The following is a 21850-nucleotide window of genomic DNA, read 5'->3' on the forward strand; positions in this document are numbered from 1 at the left end:
AATTTCCAGGAGGTTCTCTGCTATTTTACACTTGACTGAGGACCTGAATTTCTTCAGTAAAAATGTCAGGGAATGGACTTAATAAACTGTTTTCACACATGAAGTCTGGACATTGTCCGGAGTTGCCCTTTGACACACGTGGCACACAACTGGAGATTGTCCATGTCAGACATGGAAATACTCCATTTGGTTTAGATGAGGTGCGCCGCTTGGGTAGAGCATGCAGGAGGCAGGACATGAAGCAAAAAGTGCACTTTGGAAATTGCAGTGTTTTATTTACAGCACTACTGATAGAAATTCCAGAATTTCGTCATCTCTTCAGTTAGCCATGTTCGTTGAAGATCTACCCTTTATCTTCACCCTTGGATGTTTGCATTGTAACGTTTCCATGCCCGTCACACGATAAAAACGTTTTTAATATGCCCACTCACTCGTGGTGAATTCTCCTTATGTCTCCCTGCTCCATTCAGACATGGGGGTCAATCAGAAATGACCTGGTATGTGTACTAAAGAGCTAGCAAGGTAATGTTCAGACATTGCTTTTACAGAAACAGCATCTCCGGTTAATGTCGAGAAAATTTCAGGGTGGCTGTGTATGTCTGAAAGGGGCTTTATAAGTCTCACGCTTTGGTTCGAGTTTTGAGTCTAATCGCGCTTTTTTCTGAGTGACCGTGAAGACAGATGCTTACAGTGGAAGATGTAGATCTATTATTTTATATTTACCGAATTTCCATAAATATTATTTGTAGATTTGGCTTATGAGTCAAAGTAATGCCAGGTCTGTATTTGTGGCAAAGTTTTTTTGAACCCAGTCTTGAATCTAATCTGTTCTTTCTGTCCAGGGAGATTGTTTGTTTTTTTTATGATAATTATGCAGTTATCTTCCTCATCAACAAGTGCACGAGTAAACAATACATTGTAAGTGAATTTTTATTTTTATTTGGCATTAATAAACATCAGATATAGCACATGTAGAACACAAGTCAGACATTTTATATGAGCGTGGAATGATATCAGAATCCCTATAAAGGTTTTAATTTTTATTCCTGTATTAATTTGATCATTTGCACTGGATTGAAGCAGGCATTTAAAGAAAAATTAAGCTGCAGGCATTTTCAGGTAATTATAGAGTGACTATGGGATGAATAAAAAGCAATATCATTTTAAATCCTCAGATTCCTTTTCTTGACAGTCGTATATTATACAGATCATCTTTTCTGTGTCTGCAAGCATTCCTTCTACATAGGAGCACAGCAATGAGCAAACCATCATGAATCGGATCATATTATCATGCAGAGCAAGGAATGTTTTATAATGTGTACAATGAGTGCACAATACTTGCAATATACACTTCTGATCTTAAAACTGCAGCACTGCAGTTTTGTTCAAAGGCGCTTAATTCTTTATTCTTGTCCATTCTCTCTCACATACTCAGTCTGTCTCTTGGTTATGACAGTTCTTCCCTAACCAGTCTCTTCCCCTTTACCTGCACTGAATGGATTTAGAATGGATTTAGAAAGCGAGATCAATCCAGGATCCGCTTATTTTCATCTTGTCAGTCTCCTACAAGCAATTAGGGGATGTCCTTAATGTTATGTAAGCTCAGTGTTCATCTAATAAACACATACAGCTGACTCAGCTGCTGAGTTTAACTGCTGTCTGACACTGATTTCTATAATCAGTATAGTATTTTTGTACCATTTCAGGTATTCTTTTGCTGTAAAGGCTACAAATTTTTCAAGCCTGATTATGTATGTTTTTCATGACATAGTATCTTTGTATATCTTACCTAGGGAAGTTTCTTTTTTGTAATCTGCAGTTTTTTGTTGGATATACTGTAGTTAAATGCAAAAATGTGTTTTTAATGAATGTCTCCCAGTGGAATTACTCTTTAACATTGGGAATCATTCTGTGAGGTATTAACTCAGGGAAACCACAGTAACATTTTTGGCTTTTTCTCGCTGCCTGTCCTGTCTGCCCTTCAGTATTGCGTGTTGATCGTTACTTTCGGAGTGTGGGGGTGGTTTACTTTGGCCCAGAGGTCGCTGTACTCCTTGTTTGCAGGGATAGTGCTGAAATTGCAGCTGACCACATCACCCGACTGCTCTGCACTCATTTGGCTCATTCAAGGTCACTGTACTGTCCTCACTATGCGTTACGAAGCTTGTGCACAGTCAATTAGTTAGCTAAACTCAATCCAAGATTCAACCAGATGAATTGGAGCAATTAGCATTTTTATTGAGTCCTTAGAGTGAAGCTATAAAAAAAGGAAAATATCCAGTTTACATTCATGAATATACAGATGCTCCTCTACTTACGAATGAGATACGTTCCGAATAGCCGTTCGTGACTTGAAATGTTCATAAGTCGTTATTCAGCATCATTTTAAAGGTATACGCAAGTACAAAGAACTAGGATGCAGGCAGTATGCACGCTACACTGCTGCACGGCAGGAGTAGTGGCCAGAAGTTTGTACTACTCAGAACTGGCGCGCAGCAAAAAAAATCGATGTTGTGGACAGGAAACAGTAACCCAATGAACACAATTTGGACTTACAGTCCTCTTCATTTGTATGTCTGAAAGTTCGTAAGTTGAAAGTTCGCAAGTTGAGGAGTGTCTGTAATACATTTACACAAATTATACAAAGAGTAAATTAATTTACTAAGTAAAATAAGCACTCTCAAATAAATTCAAATACAAGAGAATATGTTAAACATTATACGCACACGAATACTAAGCTATAAGCTAACTTATACACAGTAATGAAATTAATCAAACAAACCTTATAATTCTGAAGTTTGAAGTTTATTGTCATATGTACAAAGTACAGTGTACAGAGCACAATGAAATTCTTACTTGAAAACCCCTCCCTCACAGACAAAACATAGCACATAATACACAGAAGACATAGAAGACAAACATAAAATACTAATAACATAACATAAGAACATAAGAACTTGCAGCCATTGCCGTCATCAGCTGCTGCAAGGTGAATCACAAAGACAAAAATTAACTTTTGTCCTACCTGAAAAACCGAACTAGCAACTAACGTGCTACAGTGCTACTGTTATATTTTAACCACTTTTTGCAGTATGCAAACCAGCCAGGGGTGGTGCTAAAACGCAGAACAAAGTACAGACCCTCCTCTAATTACGAACGACATACGGCCGAATGGCCGTTCGTAACTTGAAATGTTCTTAAATTGTTATTCAACATAATTTTAAGGGTACTCAAATGTACATGCATAAGTAAGTATGTATCATGCCCTGCTCGTGCCTATCCTCCTGTGTGCCATGCCCTCCTCGCTACCTCGTGTGGAATCCCCGTGTCATCAACTGTTTTCTAGTTGTGTTAATTAGTCTTGTGTATTTAAGTCTGTGTTAGAGTATGTTTCCTGAGTCCGGTCATTCTGTCACGCTTTCGGCGCGGGGAAGCAGCACAGGAGTCGGCGAAATCAGGTGAACATGGGGATTATTTCAGGAAACACACTCAGGAACATGAAAACGACGTCAAGATTTTAATGACCAGACTGGGGAAACATACTCTAACATGGACTTAAATGCACAGCAACAATCAACATGAATTGAAACAGCTGATAACACGGGGATTCCACACGAGGTAAATGAGGGGGCATGGCACACAGGAAGCTCGGATGACCGGGGCATAACAGTATGATATAAAGTCAATACATGTTTTCTCATCCTAAAACACATTACTAATAATACATAAAACAAAATGGATAATCGAAGCACTGAATATTTCACAATAAAAATGAAGTAAACTTTGATCTCGAGAATATGTCTTATCGATACGCAAGTACAAAGAACTAGGATGCTGGGAGTACGCACACAACACTGCTACGCTGAGGCAGTAGCGGCCAGAATTTGTACTATGCGGAATTGGCGTGCAGAACAAACGTTGATAGTTGCGGACAGGAAATGGGAGCCTAACGAACACAATTTGGACTTAGTCCTCTTTGTTCGTATGTCTGAAAGTTCGTAAGTTGAAGGTTCATAAGTAGAGGAGCGTCTGTATAACTGTCTCAAAGCAGGACAGTCACATATTAGCTAAAACTTTACTTCTAAAGGATATATTTGTGAAGTCAAATGGCCAGATCAAGGGAGAATCTGGGATGGGAAACTCTTCCCTCTTTTCTCATCTTCCCCCCCAAAAAAGTCATTGGTTGGCAAATTGTAACCCAACACTTATCGAGTAGAGCAGGGCTGGGTATCACCACTGGGTATCCAACTTACAAGGTCCCGAATCAGTTTGATTTCCTATCCAATTTTAATTAATATCGATTCTATTAGGGATATTTGTTACATATCAATTTTGCTTGGATAGGAAAGAGAGAACTAAGGAAACCTCTAACCCTCTAACTTCTACTAACATGTAATTGGTTGATCATGTTTCCAAAAGTCATTGAGTTTTTTTCCATATTGCTAAGTAGTGACAACTGTTATGATTGTTTTTTCTGGTGCCCTTGATCTGGACTGCTTTAGTTTTTGAGGCTAAATGCCTTCAGTTTCGTATGTCTGTGTTAAGCTTGTGCTGTTCGACAATATTATCAGTAATCAACAATAACAGACAAGTAACCCAGTATGTGTGTGTGACAATGACTGATCGCAAATTATTTCCTTTGTCGGGGAAGTTGGCAGGCCCGTCTGTGAGGAGGGGCGGGGCCCAGGGCGAGACAACCTATTTTGGGCCCCAGCAGAAACCAGCATAAACCAAGTAATGGAAATCATTGTGCCTTATACTCTATGGTCATTGTAAGACAGATGTAACTATATTGAAGAGTAGCAACTGTGTGTGTGCATATTCATATATATAATCATAGCAATCATAATGAACTAAACCCTGTGTTCTCTACTACTAAGTATGGTTGCATATCTGTAGCAATAAACTATCCTGTAGCCTATAATTATTTTTCAGCTGGGTCAGAATTTCACGGCAAAAGTGACTTAAATACCATGGAGAGACTAACTTGCAGAGGTTGTTTCTGCCTTGCTCTGGTCATACACACACTTGGATGAGTTAGCATTTTTTTATGTGTTTCAGTAACATTTCTGAGTTCAGTGTAACAGACAGTCTTGATCTTATAAACTACTCTCTCTCTCTCCAGTGCTTTTGTACTTAATTGGGAACCCAGAATGTTCTAAAACCACCAGTTATAACTGACTATAATCAGCATTACTCATAAGCAACTCTCACATTTACCATAATGATTTCCGTGTTGAATATCACCTTGTAAATTTAGTTTCCGCCCATGTCACTAAATGTATTCATTTATTACCTTGTGCGTAACAAGCCAAAAATTATGTACCAAAACGTTACAGCCCTAATGTTTAGCCGAAATGACATGGAGGCAGTGCCTGGGTCAAGAACATCTGACTTATGGACAATTTGTGCTCATGAGCAGACTGGCATAAATGGTTTGTAATAACAAACACACGCGCTATTACGTTCATAAAAACATTGCGCGACTTCAGCAGTTCTTTGGCTTTAGGTATAGTACAGTACCATATGTAGTTACTTTTATTATTACAGTATGATTGTATTTATTATGTACTATATTATTACTGTTTAGACTTACATACAAATTTAACTTAAAAACTTGGAGAATGGATCCTACTGGTAACTGCTTGCATTCAGACAGCCTGTATTCAGGTGAAATGTGGTTGCATCCAGTCATTTAGTCTGCAAATAATCCGCAAGACACAACTTACCCCCGAGTCAAATACCATAACCAGCTCTAGCTCTGATGGTCCTTCTAAGTTGGAGAATTCTCTGGAGCAGTCAAAGACCGGCACCAGGTGGAGCTCTGTACGGTATACAAGCAAGTTAAAAGCTGTAAGGATGGATTTCCTGAGCTTTATGCATTGCATGTAACTGCCCTAGAGATTGGAGTGTCTTCAGCCTCATGTTCTTACACCATTTTGACACACCATGCTACATGAGAGCAAAGAATCCATTGATTTTTGGCTCATGAGAAAGTAATTACTAATGAACATGGATGAGTTCATTTTTGTCCAGAAAATAGGAAACTTGGTACTGTGATGTGATAGCAAATATTAAGTTCTATACATAAAAAGACAGAAAGTAGTAAACAATGAAAGAGCAAATAAAACCTAATACCCTGCCAGAGTGGTGGGTGTCACATTGATTTAAAACATATGTATGGCAATTATGGCCATTTGGAGAAATATGTCATATGTTTTATTGTAAATCATCATTTGTGCAACAATATGTCCCCTAAATATTTCTCACTGCACCTCCAGTCAAACCAGTCTAAATCTGGCCCTGGGTGACAGTGTTAATCATCAAGTCGCTGCTGTTGACATTAATCAGTCTTCACTTGACTGAGTTTACAAGTTGTATTGCGGCATTTGCTTGGCTCTTCATACAGAAGGACATGTAAAGGGCAATTTTTGATCGTCACTGATTCCTGAATAACCACACAGCATTTCAGTTATTTTTCCATGTTTGTAGTGGAGATGTTGCGCTAAACAACAAATGAGAGTGGCGATGGGTAAATAGTCAGGTGAACTCCATACAGAAAGGCACATTTAAACCATGTTAACCATGTGGTTCCTAACCTCATATCACTTTTGACTTATAGGGTATCTTTGTTACTAGGGTACAGCCTGATGGACCTGCTGCCAGCGTTCTTCAGCCTGGGGACAAAATTCTGAAGGTAACATTGATGTCCATCCCTGCACATCGCTCACGCATCTATGCGTGTAATGCTGTCCAGCACGTTCCTGCTGGGAGCTCATGCACGTGGCTGTATGCGTGTAATGCTGTCCAGCGCATTCTTGCTGGGACCTCATGCACGTGGCATGCACTATGCTCTGCACCACTGGTTGAGCATGCTCTGCTTTTGTGTCGGCTCTACCTCCCGACTCCAAACTCTTGACTTCTTAACAGGGCGATAAATGGTATGTTTAGCCTTTGCTAAGAAGGACAATAGATGCCTAATTCATATTTGCCCCTGACACTAATATCAATTTATAAGGAGTAAAATTCATCACATTTTTTCCCTTCATAGATACCATGAGCTTCTCTGCAGTTGCATAAGAGCAGTGTTTTCATGCTGTTGCAACTTGCAGACCTTCTTTCTCCACCTTTGTCCCGTGTAACACAGATCGACATTTCTCAGAATTCCCTCGCCCTGTCTTTGTAAGTTCTTACACTGGCCCCCTGGAAGCAACTGAGCATCGCCGGCATATTGTCACCCTTCTTGGCATGACCACATAGGCCTGTCATCCTGCAGTTGCATCCTGTTATTCAGCACCACTGGCTTAGAAGGTGTGTTCAGATAAGTTCATTCAAGCACAGTGAATGTTGCCTACTCAGTGCAATGATAGGATTTGGATGCAGGATGTTTGGCATACATATTCCAATAGTATGGCAACATAAACATATGCAAATCTAGCATAGGCCACAGTTTCTATGCGCTTATTGAGTTTGATTCTCCTTCAGCGGTCAGTGGCTTCACAGGACTCTCAGTCCATGTAAAGCTGTCATTGAGATCCAGACCTGGATTTTGTCGTTAAATTATAGTGTGGTTTAAAATTCTGCAGCCTACATGAACTGGATGTTCTTGTGCTGGAATAACTGCATAGGACCTGATCATTGGCAGCCTTCCATTTGTGTGTCGCTTTCAGTGTGTGCAACTAGAGGCTCTCCCATACGTCGCTTCCTGAAGGACCTGCCGCCTTTCTGCTCTCTCCACAGATGGAGCTCTTTAGCTGACAAACAATCCTCTAAAATCCAGCTTCTCTCCCTTTCTCTTTACAGCATGATTTCCTTCTTCCTGTGTGCATTTGGTGTTCTCTCTCTCCTCTCTTCTTATTGACAGTGGACGTTTCGTGTCTCCTCTATCTCCCTTGAGCTAGGCCTGTCCCCAGTCTTCTCATGTGGCCACCCTGAACTTCTAACTGCCACTTTACCACGTTTACTCTCTGCTTCCTTTTCACGTTTCAGGCCAATGGACATAATTTTTTACACATGGAACATGAAACTGCTGTGTCTCTACTGAAGAATTTCCAGAAAACTGTGGACTTGGTAATCTTGAGGGAGAGCACAAGCTAATTTTTTTGTTTGTTTTTTTTTTACCGTACATAACTTCTTACATGTACAGAACTGAAATGTGTACAAACTACTTGCGTCCATTTTTATCTTGGAACAGTAACATTTGCCAATTGCTGGACCAATGGCAAAGTATTAGTGCCAAATGTACTATAAGTTACGTGTCATGTTACACACCAATCAAAAGGACATGTTTAAATATTATGCCTATTTGACAGAAGATCATTTACTGTACATCTATCAGCCTGAGGCTGTAGATTGGTGCAGATGTGGATTTTTGTTCCTTTTTGTTTGCTATTTTGTTTTTGAAAGGTATTGCTTAATTTCTTATGCATTTAATTTAACTTCATGTATTTTTTCCATTTAGATGTCAGAGCATGAAAGCACACTGGCTGTTTTGGTAATTCATTCACCATAAACACTGCCTCAACTGTGTATATGCCTTCTGTAAATATGTATATATACATTTAAATGAAGAAATGAAAGGTTCAGGTGACCCAAGTGGAGGGAGCGTATGTATGTATGCTGTTTGCTTTGAATTTAAGCCATTATTTGATTGCTATTTTTAGTGTCATTTTAGGACATTAAATATGATCTGTTCAATTTTAATAGACTTTGAAAATACCTTTATAAACATTTCTAAATAGTTATACCACCAGTTCTTTTCCATTTCTTTTTTTTTTTTTTTTTTGCTTTATGTGGTTGAAGTGTAATATTTATGTTGATCTTGATCACAATTTAAAACCAATTAATGGAGTTTGTCAGATGTGTTTTTTGCAGTTTGTTTCCAAAAATCTGTGAAATGAAAGATTATCATAAAACATTGCTTTTATTTTCTTTGAATGGACAGGCCCAGATATATGAGGGGTAATCAGTACATGCTCAGTAATTGGACCTTATTTACAAAAATGTTTGTGAAACCTGATTGCTACTGATGATTGTTTCTGCACTGGAAAAGGCAAGTTGTTTTTGAGCATATCTAGTTTTTTTTGTACCTTTGTTTTGTATATGTTCGATTAGGAAAGCCAGAATGTATATCTTTTGTTTCTAGAGTCCACACCTAATATGATCACTTATAGAAAGGATTCCACATCGTCACCATCAAAGCTATACACTCTGTTTACTCAAAAGGCAGAAGCCCATTTACAGTTTAGATTCTTCCTGGTTACTTTTTGTTCTGTGTGAATACTGGTAACCTGGAATATCATTTCACAGGTGACCTGGATGTGCCATTTCACAAAACTTTTTAGAAGTAAAAAACAAATTATGAATCCAAACTTGAGAATATCACAGAGGACCTGGATTAAAAAAATGACTCACTGGTAACTAAAAATCCACGCAACAGATTTCTTCACACTCCAGATTGTGCTGCTGAGGACAGTCCAAGTGTCGATATTCACACATCCACTGAGATGTGAAACTGCTGTAATGTTCTTCTCTATACTGACGGATGATGGGTGACAGCAGGAGGCTCATGAAAAACCCATAGCATTGCATGTACAGAGTTATAAATAGGTAAGCAGGTGCATAGAGCACATAATGTTCTACAGGTTTGGATATGACCATAAGATCATATCAAATGGCACGTAGATTGGACGGTCAACACGCTAATTAAAAGCAGAAATAGTCAAGCAGAACTTTTACAATCATTCCAAAACAAAAAAAGTAAAATTTTATCATTTCACATGTATTATTTAAATTTGTAATACATCTTTTACATCCTACCAAGATTTACTGAAATTATGTCGTGCTGCTAGTAATTTTCTGTACATTTTAAACTATTTACAAATAAGTTTTTGTTTCTTTAAAAAAACACCCACATTGCTTCTTGTCATTGTACTGAATTGATTTCCATCGTAAGCTCTGTAGCATGCTTTCACATGCTTTACTTATTAAAATGTGGCTTTTTGTCTTTTTAAGTAGACATGCTAAAGGTTTTTTTTTCTTGGAAAAATAGTTTTTAAAATGCAGAGGGAGATCATTTGTGACAATTTGTGCCATAGTCTCTCTATTGATGGTTTATCACTGATGAAACCCAGAAAATGTTCCATATTTTAAATGTATACAAATGTAGCATTTAAGGTGACATCACACAGAACGGAACACTCTAAACCTGTAGTCCTAGAGAGAGTTGTGTACCTAGCTAAGGAAAGCTACCACTGGATAAATTAACAATGCTTAATTTAAAGGGTTGAGTCATGAACCTGAATAAAGTTTAATTTTTTTTTTACTAAACATTTTCAGGTTATTTGTAATATACTGATATATTTAGCTTTGCTCAGATTTCTATAACTGTATGGAAAAAGGAATTCAGGATATGGGGAAGCTGTAGTATTTAACTTGTAAAATTGATTTCTACAGTAATTGTGAATTTGTGTTATACAAAAATATATATATATGTACATGAATATAAAAATGGTCATTTTTGTATGTGTTTACAATACAATTACATATATAAAAAGCAAATATATGGTACTTTTCGGTCTAATTGCAGTATTAATGTAAATAACTGTGAATGAAAACATTTTAATTTATTCATATAGATTGTGAATGTATTCCAAGCTTTTGCAGTATGATGACTTATTGGATTTGAATGCTGCTTCATTTTTTGTGCAAGAAAGTAATTTTAACAGAAAAAAATGTTTAGTTGGAGAGGTTTAGTGAGAATTATCCTGTTTATTGATTTGCACATGCAAGTTTAAACCTTCCAGTTTTATTTCTGTATTGACACAAATATGTAATTGGTAAAGCATATATATTCTGTGTCTAGAATGCATTTTGCAGACGCTATCTGTATATACCCAAGAAATTGTTATAAAATTATGGAGGAAAAAAAAAACTAAAAATGCTGTGAAGAAAATACCAGAGCCATTTTTCGGCTTTGGGAATACAGTACAATTTTTTCAGTATTTAAGAAGTGTTTTGAATAATGTATGAAAGTCTATTGTACAAATAATAAAAACATCACTTTATTGTAAAGGTCTTGTTTTTATATAAACCAAAACATCGGGAATAATTTTTAAGTATGTTTTTAATCACAGGAACTGTGAGGTCTTCAGCTGCTTGCCATTCTTGAAAGCACTAAGATGCTATTGAATTTAAGTGGATCAGTTGAAATTCTTATCTACAGGATATCTGATGTCCCTCCAACCAAGAGCTGACGATTATGCAATAAACAAAAGTCTTATGTGGAAACAGTGAAAAATGACTGATATACTTTGTGGCTGTGAACCTTTATAAGTGCACCATTACATATTACAGCATTGCTCTGTGGCAGAGGACCCAAACCAAGTCCTTAGCAGGGAATATTTTAATAGACATATTGGAGAATTATCTTAGGAAGAACAGACCCACTTTAGCAAGCATAATTTTTATTTTATCTTCATATGCCAGAACAAGCAGGCAACACTACAATATACACATTCACAAACATATATAGGCAGTGGTAGTTTTAATCACCTACAAACATTCAAACACTGCCGTTAGATTGTTCAGGATGTTTGAAGATTTTGCCTATTTCATAAAACCACTTCATCCTCACAAAGTCACCTTGGCATTGGCAGTATTTTGTCTGTCTAAAAGTTGGCTAGTCCATTTCAGGCGAGTAAAAACAAATGGGCGAGATACTGTAAGTTCAGTGTGAAATTATAGAAAAAGTACTTACTTGCCATCAAACAGGCCACTGTAGTGCGATGAAGATTATATTCATAGAAAATCTGGACCATGTACAAGACTCATCACAATTGAATTCTGACTATAGTAATAGTCATTTAAAATATGAATATTGGTTACAAAGAAAAGTCTCTCTCTCTCGGCTGTTTTAGCAAAGGGAAACGCGGCGCCTGGGCACAGGAATGATAAGTGCGGAAAAGGTGCTGCCTGGTCCCAGGCATGACTGCAGATCTTCTGGGGTCAAAAAACATTTGAAAATCTTCATCTTAAGCACAGAACAAAGTTTGTGTGTCGCTCTCCCTAATTTGGATGAGGTGGTGCTGGTTCTGATAGCGCGGAACTCTAAGAAGGAATTCTGCTTCTGAGGTACTCCAGGAGAGAGTCTGTCCCTTTGGCCACGATCGCAGCCCTGGGGTGGCGGAATGGATTCCCATCAAGCATGAGGGCCCTGTGGTGGAATTTAAACAGACAGAAATAGTCAAACAGGAGAGTGAAATCTTTCTAACACAGAAGGGATATATGATGTTATACACAGTGAGAGGTATGGTTTAACCATTTAAACATTAAATATTCTTACAAATCCTCTAGTTACTCCTACAGATACAGATTTAGAGTGACCCTCCCTAACATCATACACAAACCCCATTAGTTACTGTCTCGCCTACCAATGTGGCGGAAAACAGGAACAGCAGAGACCAGTCGGTAACAGAAAACCCACGCCAAGCACAGCCAGCAACACCAAAACAGTCTCTATGCCACAGTAACCAAATGTACCTCACAACTAAAAGGGACAAACTTGTGCTTGACACAAAGCCAGTGGTGGAAAAAGTACAGTGGTACCTCGGTTCTCGAACTCGAATTTCTTGAAAGTCGAACAAACCAGTTTGACCTAGAACTCGATCTGAATATCAGAAGTCGAACCGTGAATATAAATTGTACGCGCCAGGAAATGAGTCATACTACAATGCAATTCTTACTTGAATTCTTACATTACAGTAACTAACAATAAATAAACCACTAACTTATGTGTACTATTAGAGCATTTATGTCATTTATTTAAACTTTATTTTACCAGGTAAATTAACTGAAAACCTGTTCTTACTGCTTTACGTGATATTCGGGAGAAATAGATCATGCATCGGAACTGCCTGGGATACAAACGTCATGCGTGTAACTAAACTCTTCAGCCAATAAGGGCAAAGGTGTGTCGTCACGGAGGCGGTTCCAGTTCGTGCAGCCAGGTGAGAGGTTGCAATGCATCTAACCGTAATGCATTGCGTCAGGATCAGAATGCCTTGCTTTAAGCCAACGCTGTAAGCAAGTCGACCGCATCCAATGACCGGACTGGGGAAACAAACTGAAACGTGGACTTAATACAGAGAACTAATGACAACAACCAGAAACAGCTGATCACATGGGGATCCCACACGAGGTTAACGAGGGGGCGTGGCACACGGAAGGAGCGGACGATCGGGGCAGCACAGGGGTAATGTTGGGATAAGAACTTTATCGTTTTGGAAGCCATTAAGTAAAAAATGCTCTTCTTGTTTTATCCTGTTCATTTTGTGTTTAAATGCTTAAAAAAAACAAACAAAAAAAAACATTTAGGTGTAATTTTGGGGGGCCGGGAACCAGTTAATTGGTTTTCCATTATTTCTTATGGGAAAAATTTGATCGGAACTCGAACTTTTTAGGATTCGATCTGGAGTCCGGAACAGATTAAGTTCGAGAACCGAGGTACCGCTGTACTCAGTTTTCATACTCAAGTAAAAAGTACAAAAATGTTACTCAAGTAATAGTAAACGTAAGCCCGTAAAATACTACCCAATACAAATCTTACTTTTTTACTATCCTTTTAATTTCACTCAGGACTGGTTTGAATACAGTATTGTGAGTTACAGTGCAGCACAATAAGGAAAAGTCACAAGACAATAAGCGGATATTTTCTTTTTAATTCAGAAAAAGCAGGGAAACTTGCCACGCTTAACAGTGATTAGAGGAATGACTTATTTTGCGGAGAACAAGATTATTCTACAGGCCAGATTTAAGGAACTACAAACATTTTGCAGGCTGGTACTTTTGAGCAGAGGTGCTGGAAGAAGTTTGAATTTGGGGTGGGGGGGGGGGTGCAGTGTATATTGTAACATCACACTGCATGCACATGCATGGACACACATGCAATAGTCAGATTGAGCTGAATAAAACCATTGTCCAATGCAATTATCACCATTATTTCAGTTGCAGTTCTAGTGCTTCTAACTTAGAAACTTGGTGTCAATCTTGAAAGGTACTTTACACCTACTTTGTTACATTACACCTCTGCACAAAGCAGATGATTATTGCCTTAAACACATTTATGCTGTTTTTCTGGGGTTTTGGATCTCTCTCCCCATACACTTCATAATGCAAACAGGGCATACACAATGGTGTGGCAGGCATGCGATTTTCACATATTCCTTTTTATGCACCTGCTCTTGCTGCTGCTGTTTTCCACTTCAGGTCAAAGAGGACACTACATCAGGAGAATTGGTTAATACTATTGGTGCAGCCTTGCAGTATCATGTAGACAGAGAGCTCTTCTTACCTCAAGCTGGTACAGTTGCCCAGCTCCGGGGGAACATGAAGGATGTCATTGTTCTGCAGATCTAGGGTGGATAGCCTTTCCAGATCCTTCAACTTTATGGGGTCAATGCTGCCTACTTGATTGTTGCTGATTAAAATCGTCTCGAGAGTGTGAAGCCGGTACAGCACCTCTGGGAAGTCCTTAAACCTGCAGCATTATCAGGTATCCAAGGTCAGGCATTTTCACAGTGAGCATGACCCACATAGGCACTGTGTTATATACTTACCTATTGAAGGATAAAATTACACTCCTGAGTTTAGTTAAGGATTCCAGCTCCTCGGGCAGGGATTCCAAAAGGTTGTTTCTAAAATGATGAAAATGGTAAGGAGATTTATTCTATTACTTCAGAGCTATCAAAAATAAAAAATCTGTAATAATACTAGAAGTAAACACGTATAAATGGTGTCATGTTCTGTTTCACATGCATCTTGTTTTCAGTTTCTTGTGTAATTTACACGTTATCACCATATATCCTCCAGTCTGTTTCTTCAAATTACATGGTGTAAGTCAACACAAATTGCACAGTCATGCCATTCTTATTCATTATGAAAGAAGTGAAAAACTGTTTAAAATGTCAAATTTGAAATATGCATGTTTTAGGAAAACTGGGAACCCCCAGAGCTGAAAGTGGCATAATAATAGCAACTAGGCTGTCTATGGTGCTTTCTGAATAAACAAGCATGAAAAGGTTTTTCCATGAGTGCTTCTAAAGACATGAATGCTAAAGTGCTCACCTGAAATCTATGTGCGCCAAGCCCTGCAGCATGCAGAATTCCACTGGGATGCTGGTCAGCTTGTTGAACCCTAGGTTAATGTCAGTAACTGTGTCCTTCAGCTCTATGATCCTTGGAATCAATAGAAGCATTTAGCATTCTGAAGTAGAACGTTCTGGTCCAGAAAGTACAGATTGAGATCAAGATTTATACTCAACTAGTTGGTTGAAACAAAAGAGTTAGTCACAGAGTACTCAACTAGTTGGTTGAAACAAATCTTTGGTCTGGATTTGTACTTTTTGGACCTGAACTTTCCACCTCTGCCCAGTACACATTACATAATCCCTGTCCCCTACCAGAAGTATTTAGGGCTACAGACCTGAATTTGTTAAAATCCTCCAAGTCTTGTGACTAAAAAAATCTAACAAAAGCAGCTTTGGTTCAATGCTTAAAAGGGAGAAGAGCAGTTTAACAACAAAATATGAGGGGAAAAGGCTATGATTTAAAGGCAGCGCATCAGCAAACTGCAAAATAAGTCTTGAATCTCATACTAAAGGATCTTGACTAACTAAGCGCATTACTGAGAACACAGAGTGTGTTCAGAGTGGTGGGTTTCTGTATTATTAACATTTGTCCACTGGGGGCAACACATGAATAGGAAGCCAAGTACCTTGCTGGCAGTGAACACAGCTGATTCCTGCTGAAATTCACACTGGAAATGGGATCCTTTCCAACTGCGTCAAACACCTCATCAGGAACTGAAGCTTCCTGCTTCTCGCTATAAACAATGTCAGTTCATCAACAAAATGCGACTCATTAAAACTCTTCTCACACCCCTCTGTGAGGAGATAATTACTCAGAGACGGGAAAAAGCTGATTTTTTATTTTTTTTTGTAGGGGAAAAAATACTCATTGTGCTTCCAGTTAAATTAAAGATTCCTTGCAAACACAGAACTGAAGGTGAACCTGCACTTGGCTGATTTATTGTACCTGTAGTTCAATGTCTTCAGTGTCTTTATGGCATGAACATTGACCTTCGCTTGACTTGGAAGTGTCATTGCAGTTTGTGGGACATCTTGGGGATTTCCATCTGGCTGTTCTAATATGCATAATATAGTCAATTACATGTTTTTTTTATTATTTTGCATGTATAATCAGGCCTAATGAAGCAGTAAGAAAAGCAGAACTTCAAGATAACTTGTGAATAAAGAGATTTCCAGTTACACCAGAACAGACCAGCAATAAACTAACAAAATTATTTAATGAATAAATAAAAGAAACGCAATTTATTCTGGGTGAAACATTCAGCTAAGAGATAAAGTATTAAATAACATTACAGGTTTATATGTGTTTTTTCAGTTGAATGATTTTTATTTTTAAAATGTGCTACACAGAAATTGTTGAATAGCTTAATGGATGCATAACCGTACCTTGAACACGACTCCTCAGGTATTTTAGGATCTCTTGAGTGCCTTTCTGAAAGGCAAAGTGTCTGACATCAGCTGCCCATGCCCAAATTTTCATGAGTGTAAATATACTTAAAGTATAATTACTGCAAACAAAAAAGGTCCTACTTATTCATAAGATATAACTTGGTAGACAATTAGATGTGAATCGTTGCCTTTACTGACCGTTAGCAGATCTCTGCGAATGGTCCTCAGAGAGTTGCCTTCCAGAGACAGCATCTTCAGCTTGGTCATGTTGCCAAGGGCACATGGCAGGCTGACTCAGTCAAGACGAAGAGGAAAACCAACACTCAGCACAGGGAGTGAATGAGAAGAAAATCAATGTTTCTCTATGCATGAAAAAGGTCAAACAATAAAAACCAGAAGACCATTAAAATAATTGTTTCACATTTAGAATACAGAGTTATTACTACATTTCAGCTTAGCTAAAAGAGACAGCACTGACAGTGAGGGCTGCACTGCTCCTTCATCGTAGCACACAGTGTGTTACTTGTGTTCTGGGAGACTCTGGCCTGCACACCTGCTGATGTCATTGTTGGAGATATCCAGGCGCTCCAGACCTTCCAGCAGGGTGACCTCATCAGGCAGGTTCTTCAACTTATTGTCCCGCAGCTCCAGGACGCCAAGAGCGGTCAGGTGCTTCAGCTGCTGAGCCTCCACAGACTCTATCTGGTTGTTGCCGACATGCAGCTCCTGGGCAAACAGTGGAATAACATAAAAAACCAACAGATGTAGGGGTTTCAGTTTTACATACAGGTTCAATCAATATCTAAGGGCGTCATCACATCAAACATACTGTGTCAGAGACCTTGACTATGCTAACCAGTTCACTGACATTGCTAAAAAGGTTTTTAATAAGATTGGACATGTGGCGCAAAAAGCAGCTAGAAAAGGATTAGTGGAGTTAGCGGAGACGCCGCGTGAGCAGTATGAGTAACGGCGTCTGCAGGCACACCTTGAGCATCTTGCAGGACGAAAGTTCGGGAAGCACGCGCAGCTTGTTGTGCCTCAAGTAGAGCTGCTCCAGAGATGTCATGTGGGCCAAGACTGGCGGGACGTTCTCCAGATGATTGCGGGTGCAGTCCAGGAGCTTCAGATCTATGCAACACGCCCATTTTCACAAACCGGGCAATACAAGGCAAGCATCCTCCAAAATAACATTAACATGCAGCCGGACGCCCACATGAAAAAATACAAAACACAACACTGACTTTCCCATATGGAATAAACATGGATTCATGTGTGACCTAAAACTGTGAAACCTAATAAAAACAGACTTTCGTGACAGTTTTTCTATCTTTCTAGTGCTTGTTTATCTACTTCTTTGTCACGACTGTCTAAATTGAATCTGCGTCACAGTTTATTGGTCAGTCTGTTCAAAAATAATAATTAGCATGGCAGATACTGCCAGGATGCAGTGTTATTACACACTGCAGGTCTGCACTGCGAGGACTTACTCGTCATGCCGCTGATCCCAAGAGGAAGGCTCTTCAGCTTGTTGTGGGAGAGGTTGAGTTTCACAAGGTTATTGAGGCCTCCTAAACTGTCAGGCACCTCTGTCAGCTGGTTCCCAGAGAGATCCTTCCACCCCCCCACAGGAGAAATGTTCATTAGAACAAATTCCCTTCAAGCATCCCTTTTCTAGGCAATTTCTGCCTATTTCAAGGCAGAAATGAACCTTAAATTAAGCTTGGCATCACTCAAACCGGAGATTTTACATGAAGCAATCTATCCATAAGATAGATCTGAAGATTTTGTTTTGACAAAACGTTGCTTATTCGCAGAACTGTCAACCGTAATTAAGCCTCAGTCTTCTCATAATAATGGTAGCCAAATTTACTTCTTCCACTGTCAATTAATAGTCATTGAACAAAATGTTAAAACTAATCGAACTGTCTCTAAAGGAAAATAAAACCTTAGTTTATCCACTCCACTAACATTGCATATTCTCTGATAATTTCACACATGAATAACACATATTCATCCAATTTTTTGTTTTTAATGTTGGTCAGTAATAAATCTTGTAACTATCATCTTGGACAGTAAAATTTGACACTGCTGCACAGCCCACACCAACCTTTCATCTGGGAGAGGAGAATCTCTGAACTCAGGGGGACTCACCAACTCGTCTAAATTAGCCAGCTGCCCAACTCCTTGTGGAAGCACCTCCAGGACGTTCTGCTGCAGCTGCAGACTACGGAGGTTCGTCAGGCTCCATAGCTGCTCTGGCAATTCCCTCAGCTTATTATGGCTGAAGAGAGAACAGAATGACAGGGGACATTATGAATTAGGGACCAACACAAGAAACCATGAAATGTGAAGCCTTTTCCTTTGGACTGCTGTGTGTGTGTCATGTATTACACATGACAAATACACTTGAAATAAAAATGGGAAAAAGGAAACCAGTTTATCTATTAAAGTAACAAACCATACAAGCTATATCCTTCAAATATATATCTATTTTTAATAGACAAATATATTTCAGACAAAACATTACTTATGTATTACAATGGATAAAACTTTAAAGTTGAATTAAATATAACACCTTATTTTTTAGTTTTAAGCCCCACAGTATTATGTCAGAAAATAAATACCTTAAATTTAGTTTCTGAAGTTGTTGCAGCTCTCCGATAGTTTTGGGAAGGCTGGTGAGTTGATTGTCATGGACCTTAGTGAAATTGTAAAAACTGACAATATGAAACTGAACACAATACACAAGTATTTTAAAGCTACATTTCAAGGTAAATTTCTGATTTGGTCCAAGCAGTTTGAAATAAGTAAGGCAGCCTTTAGGTTACTGACATCTGGTGTTGAGATACCCCTTAAACCAGGGGTGACCGATATTATCCAGAAAGGGCCGTTGGGTATCCAGGGTTTTCACTGCAATTCCGTAATTAGATTATTAATCAGAGGACTGATTGGCTGAAGAGTCCTCACACCTGGGTTTGAACAGCTGACCTAAAGGTTTTCCCAAAAACCTGCATACACACCAGCCCTGTGTGGATGAGACTGACCACCAATGCCTTAGATGTAAGAGGTACCCACATCCAAAACCACGAGAGCAGCCAGCAAGCTGACGTCCTCTGGCAACAGCTCCAGCTTGTTTGAAGACAGGATCAGCTTGGTTAAGTCAGTCTGCTCCCACCATCGATCCGCGGCTCCAAAAGACAGGTTCTGGTTTGCCTCCTCTGGGGTATCGATATTCAGCCTCCATACACTCGGAGGAACTACAGAGAGAAAAGACATTTGTAATTATTACATTGCCCAGTGCAGATAAACCTATCAGAAATACTTAACCCCTGTGGGGAAATTCTTCCCCCCCTCCATCTTGCTCCCCATGTGACACACAGCCACATATGCAGGTGAGGGCAATCATGGGGGTCACAGTGAGGGGGCAGCCATTTTGTGGCACCCATGGAGCTGGGGGTTAACAGCCTTGCACGAGTGCCCAGTGACATTCGACCGTTCTGCCGAGGCCAGGCATGAACCGGAGACCTTCCAAGCACAGGTACAGAGGCTTAGCCCAATGGGCCACACACCACTCCCAAATGTTTAACCATGCATTTTTAAACAAATGCAACAAATCGTTAAATACACCAATAATACACAATATACACTGTAAGAGCAAGCCTTGAGACTTAACATTGTTACAACAATCTAATCAGGGTACTAATGCCCCCCGATCAGGCCACAAACAGCCCAGATTTAGGGACACGCTGACCTGCATCTGCCAAATAAGTAAATAAATGTAACGGATTTATAGAAAATAGAAGGTTACTGCAATTTCATTATTAGCAGATATAGAGATATGTTTTGAAATCCCATGAACTGGTTCCCAGGTTTTACCACTTTGATTCATTGAAAAGGGTTGTATATATGGTACAGTGCCCCATTGGTATTGGCAGATATATTTTTGCAGTGCAAGCTGGCAGTTTGGATTTGAGGTCTTTCTTCGCGTACACCACACATTTGATCCCACAAATATACCACCAAACTCAATATTTTAATGGCACTCCGAACTGACTCTTCCAACCCCCAATTCCTGTGCTTCTGAACTTGACTATCCTTTTATTTCAGCATCCACAGTGACTATCCTATAAGAATCACTTGCCAGCCCACTGTACTAATGTTGACCTATATTATGGAACTGATTAACTGGGTACCTAGAGACATACATTTATAACGTGACATCTACATATAATATTTGTATATATTTCTCGTTTAACGAAGCAACACATGTGCTTGCATTGGTCCGTGTTTGAAGATTCGTGGAAAACGAGTTGTTCTGGGTGAACTTTGGACGATGCAACAATAGGGAGTATTTAATTACGAAATAAAGACCACAAATGTCTAAAATACGACATTATGTAGTACAGCTATTTAATCCTGCAGATGCAACATAACAAAACCCTAAACTCTAAGTGTGTCTGTATGTGCAAGTAAAGGCATTAGCCGCTCACACACGTCCCAAAAGTATCCATTACTGAACCAAGTCTAGTTACCAAGATAACGGCTACACTAAGATGTTGCATGCACGTATACATAAAATTAAATATTTAATACGCCAGCAAGACACAGGCTGGGCTATCTTGTGATGGCTCACAACATTATATAATAACCAGTAAGATAGCATGCGACTGGGGACAATGACTCCTGCGAATAAGCAACGTTTAGCTAAATTACCCAACAGCAACAAACAACTAGTCAGCTCACTTTCCCTCGCCCTTACCTTCGGTTAACCCGCGTCCAGACAGATTAAGCTGACCACTTTTTCTTGCGGATTTCAGTAACCCGTGGGGCACTGGGGACTCGTTTTCCTTGGCAAACCCAGATTTTGGGTTTATTTTAGCACCAGATTTAAAACGCGACATGTTTTTCCACCGGTCTGGGAATGGCCAATCTTAGAGATGACAAACCCAGCCCAAGCTGGCTGGCTGACTGACTAGCGTTGTGTCGTCGAGATATTTGCGTCTATGCGTCACAACCGTTGTATTTATTGCAGTTTACAGATGTGATCCTGCTATACTGGCTATATGTTATATACCATAGTTTATTTATACATACAGTAACCAATGATTAGCTAATACTGCGCTTTAGCATAGCCGTAGAAGGGCGTGTTTGCAACCACATGAGCGCGTCCAGCTGAGCGACGCCGCCACGCTACCGCGCAGAGCATCACGGTATAGTTATCCACCGTGACGTCATCGCCACACCCGCCACTTCCACCGGAAGTAAAACTTCCCGAAATTCCTAAACGTAAGATGGCTGAGGATGCTGGGTGG

General features: G+C 39.3%; 2 protein-coding genes across 14 annotated transcripts in view; one reads left to right on the top strand and one right to left on the bottom strand.

The window, feature by feature from the left end:
* lrrc7 (leucine rich repeat containing 7) overlaps positions 1 to 11289 on the top strand; it is a 181499-nt gene extending 170210 nt beyond the window's left edge. For 6 of the 13 annotated variants that reach the window (XM_072699695.1, XM_072699696.1, XM_072699697.1 and 3 more), the window contains one exon: positions 6623 to 7795. In XM_072699695.1, the coding sequence (XP_072555796.1) occupies positions 6623 to 6919 (297 nt within the window). In that variant the 3' untranslated portion in view covers positions 6920 to 7795. The other 7 variants (XM_072699698.1, XM_072699704.1, XR_011982663.1 and 4 more) reach the window with 6 other exon arrangements.
* Positions 11290 to 11448: 159 nt separating this feature from the next.
* lrrc40 (leucine rich repeat containing 40) lies at positions 11449 to 21747 on the bottom strand. Its single transcript, XM_023840458.2, has 15 exons — positions 21298 to 21747; positions 19614 to 19795; positions 19163 to 19236; positions 18690 to 18819; positions 18026 to 18149; positions 17524 to 17666; positions 17089 to 17261; positions 16734 to 16824; positions 16533 to 16578; positions 16093 to 16201; positions 15773 to 15880; positions 15124 to 15234; positions 14616 to 14693; positions 14351 to 14536; positions 11449 to 12214 (listed from the first exon to the last, which is right to left on the bottom strand). Exons 1-15 carry the CDS (start codon positions 21437 to 21439, stop codon positions 12109 to 12111), a joined length of 1803 nt encoding a protein of 600 aa, XP_023696226.2. The 5' UTR covers positions 21440 to 21747; the 3' UTR covers positions 11449 to 12108.
* Positions 21748 to 21850: the final 103 nt, after the last annotated feature.

This window comes from Paramormyrops kingsleyae, chromosome 15 (assembly GCF_048594095.1).
Source record: "Paramormyrops kingsleyae isolate MSU_618 chromosome 15, PKINGS_0.4, whole genome shotgun sequence".
NCBI classification, from domain to species: Eukaryota; Metazoa; Chordata; class Actinopteri; order Osteoglossiformes; family Mormyridae; genus Paramormyrops; species Paramormyrops kingsleyae.

Bases quoted from the DNA above. Each gene is read 5' to 3' on its own strand.
- lrrc40 (XM_023840458.2), bottom strand. From the start codon at position 21,439: ATGTCGCGTTTTAAATCTGGTGCTAAAATAAACCCAAAATCTGGGTTT. The intron at 17,262-17,523 runs GTGTGCCTGCAG...CTGTTTGCCCAG, and splicing joins CGTCCTGCAAGATGCTCAAG to GAGCTGCATGTCGGCAACAA. The intron at 14,537-14,615 runs GTAAGTATATAA...ATAATGCTGCAG, and splicing joins GTAATTTTATCCTTCAATAG to GTTTAAGGACTTCCCAGAGG.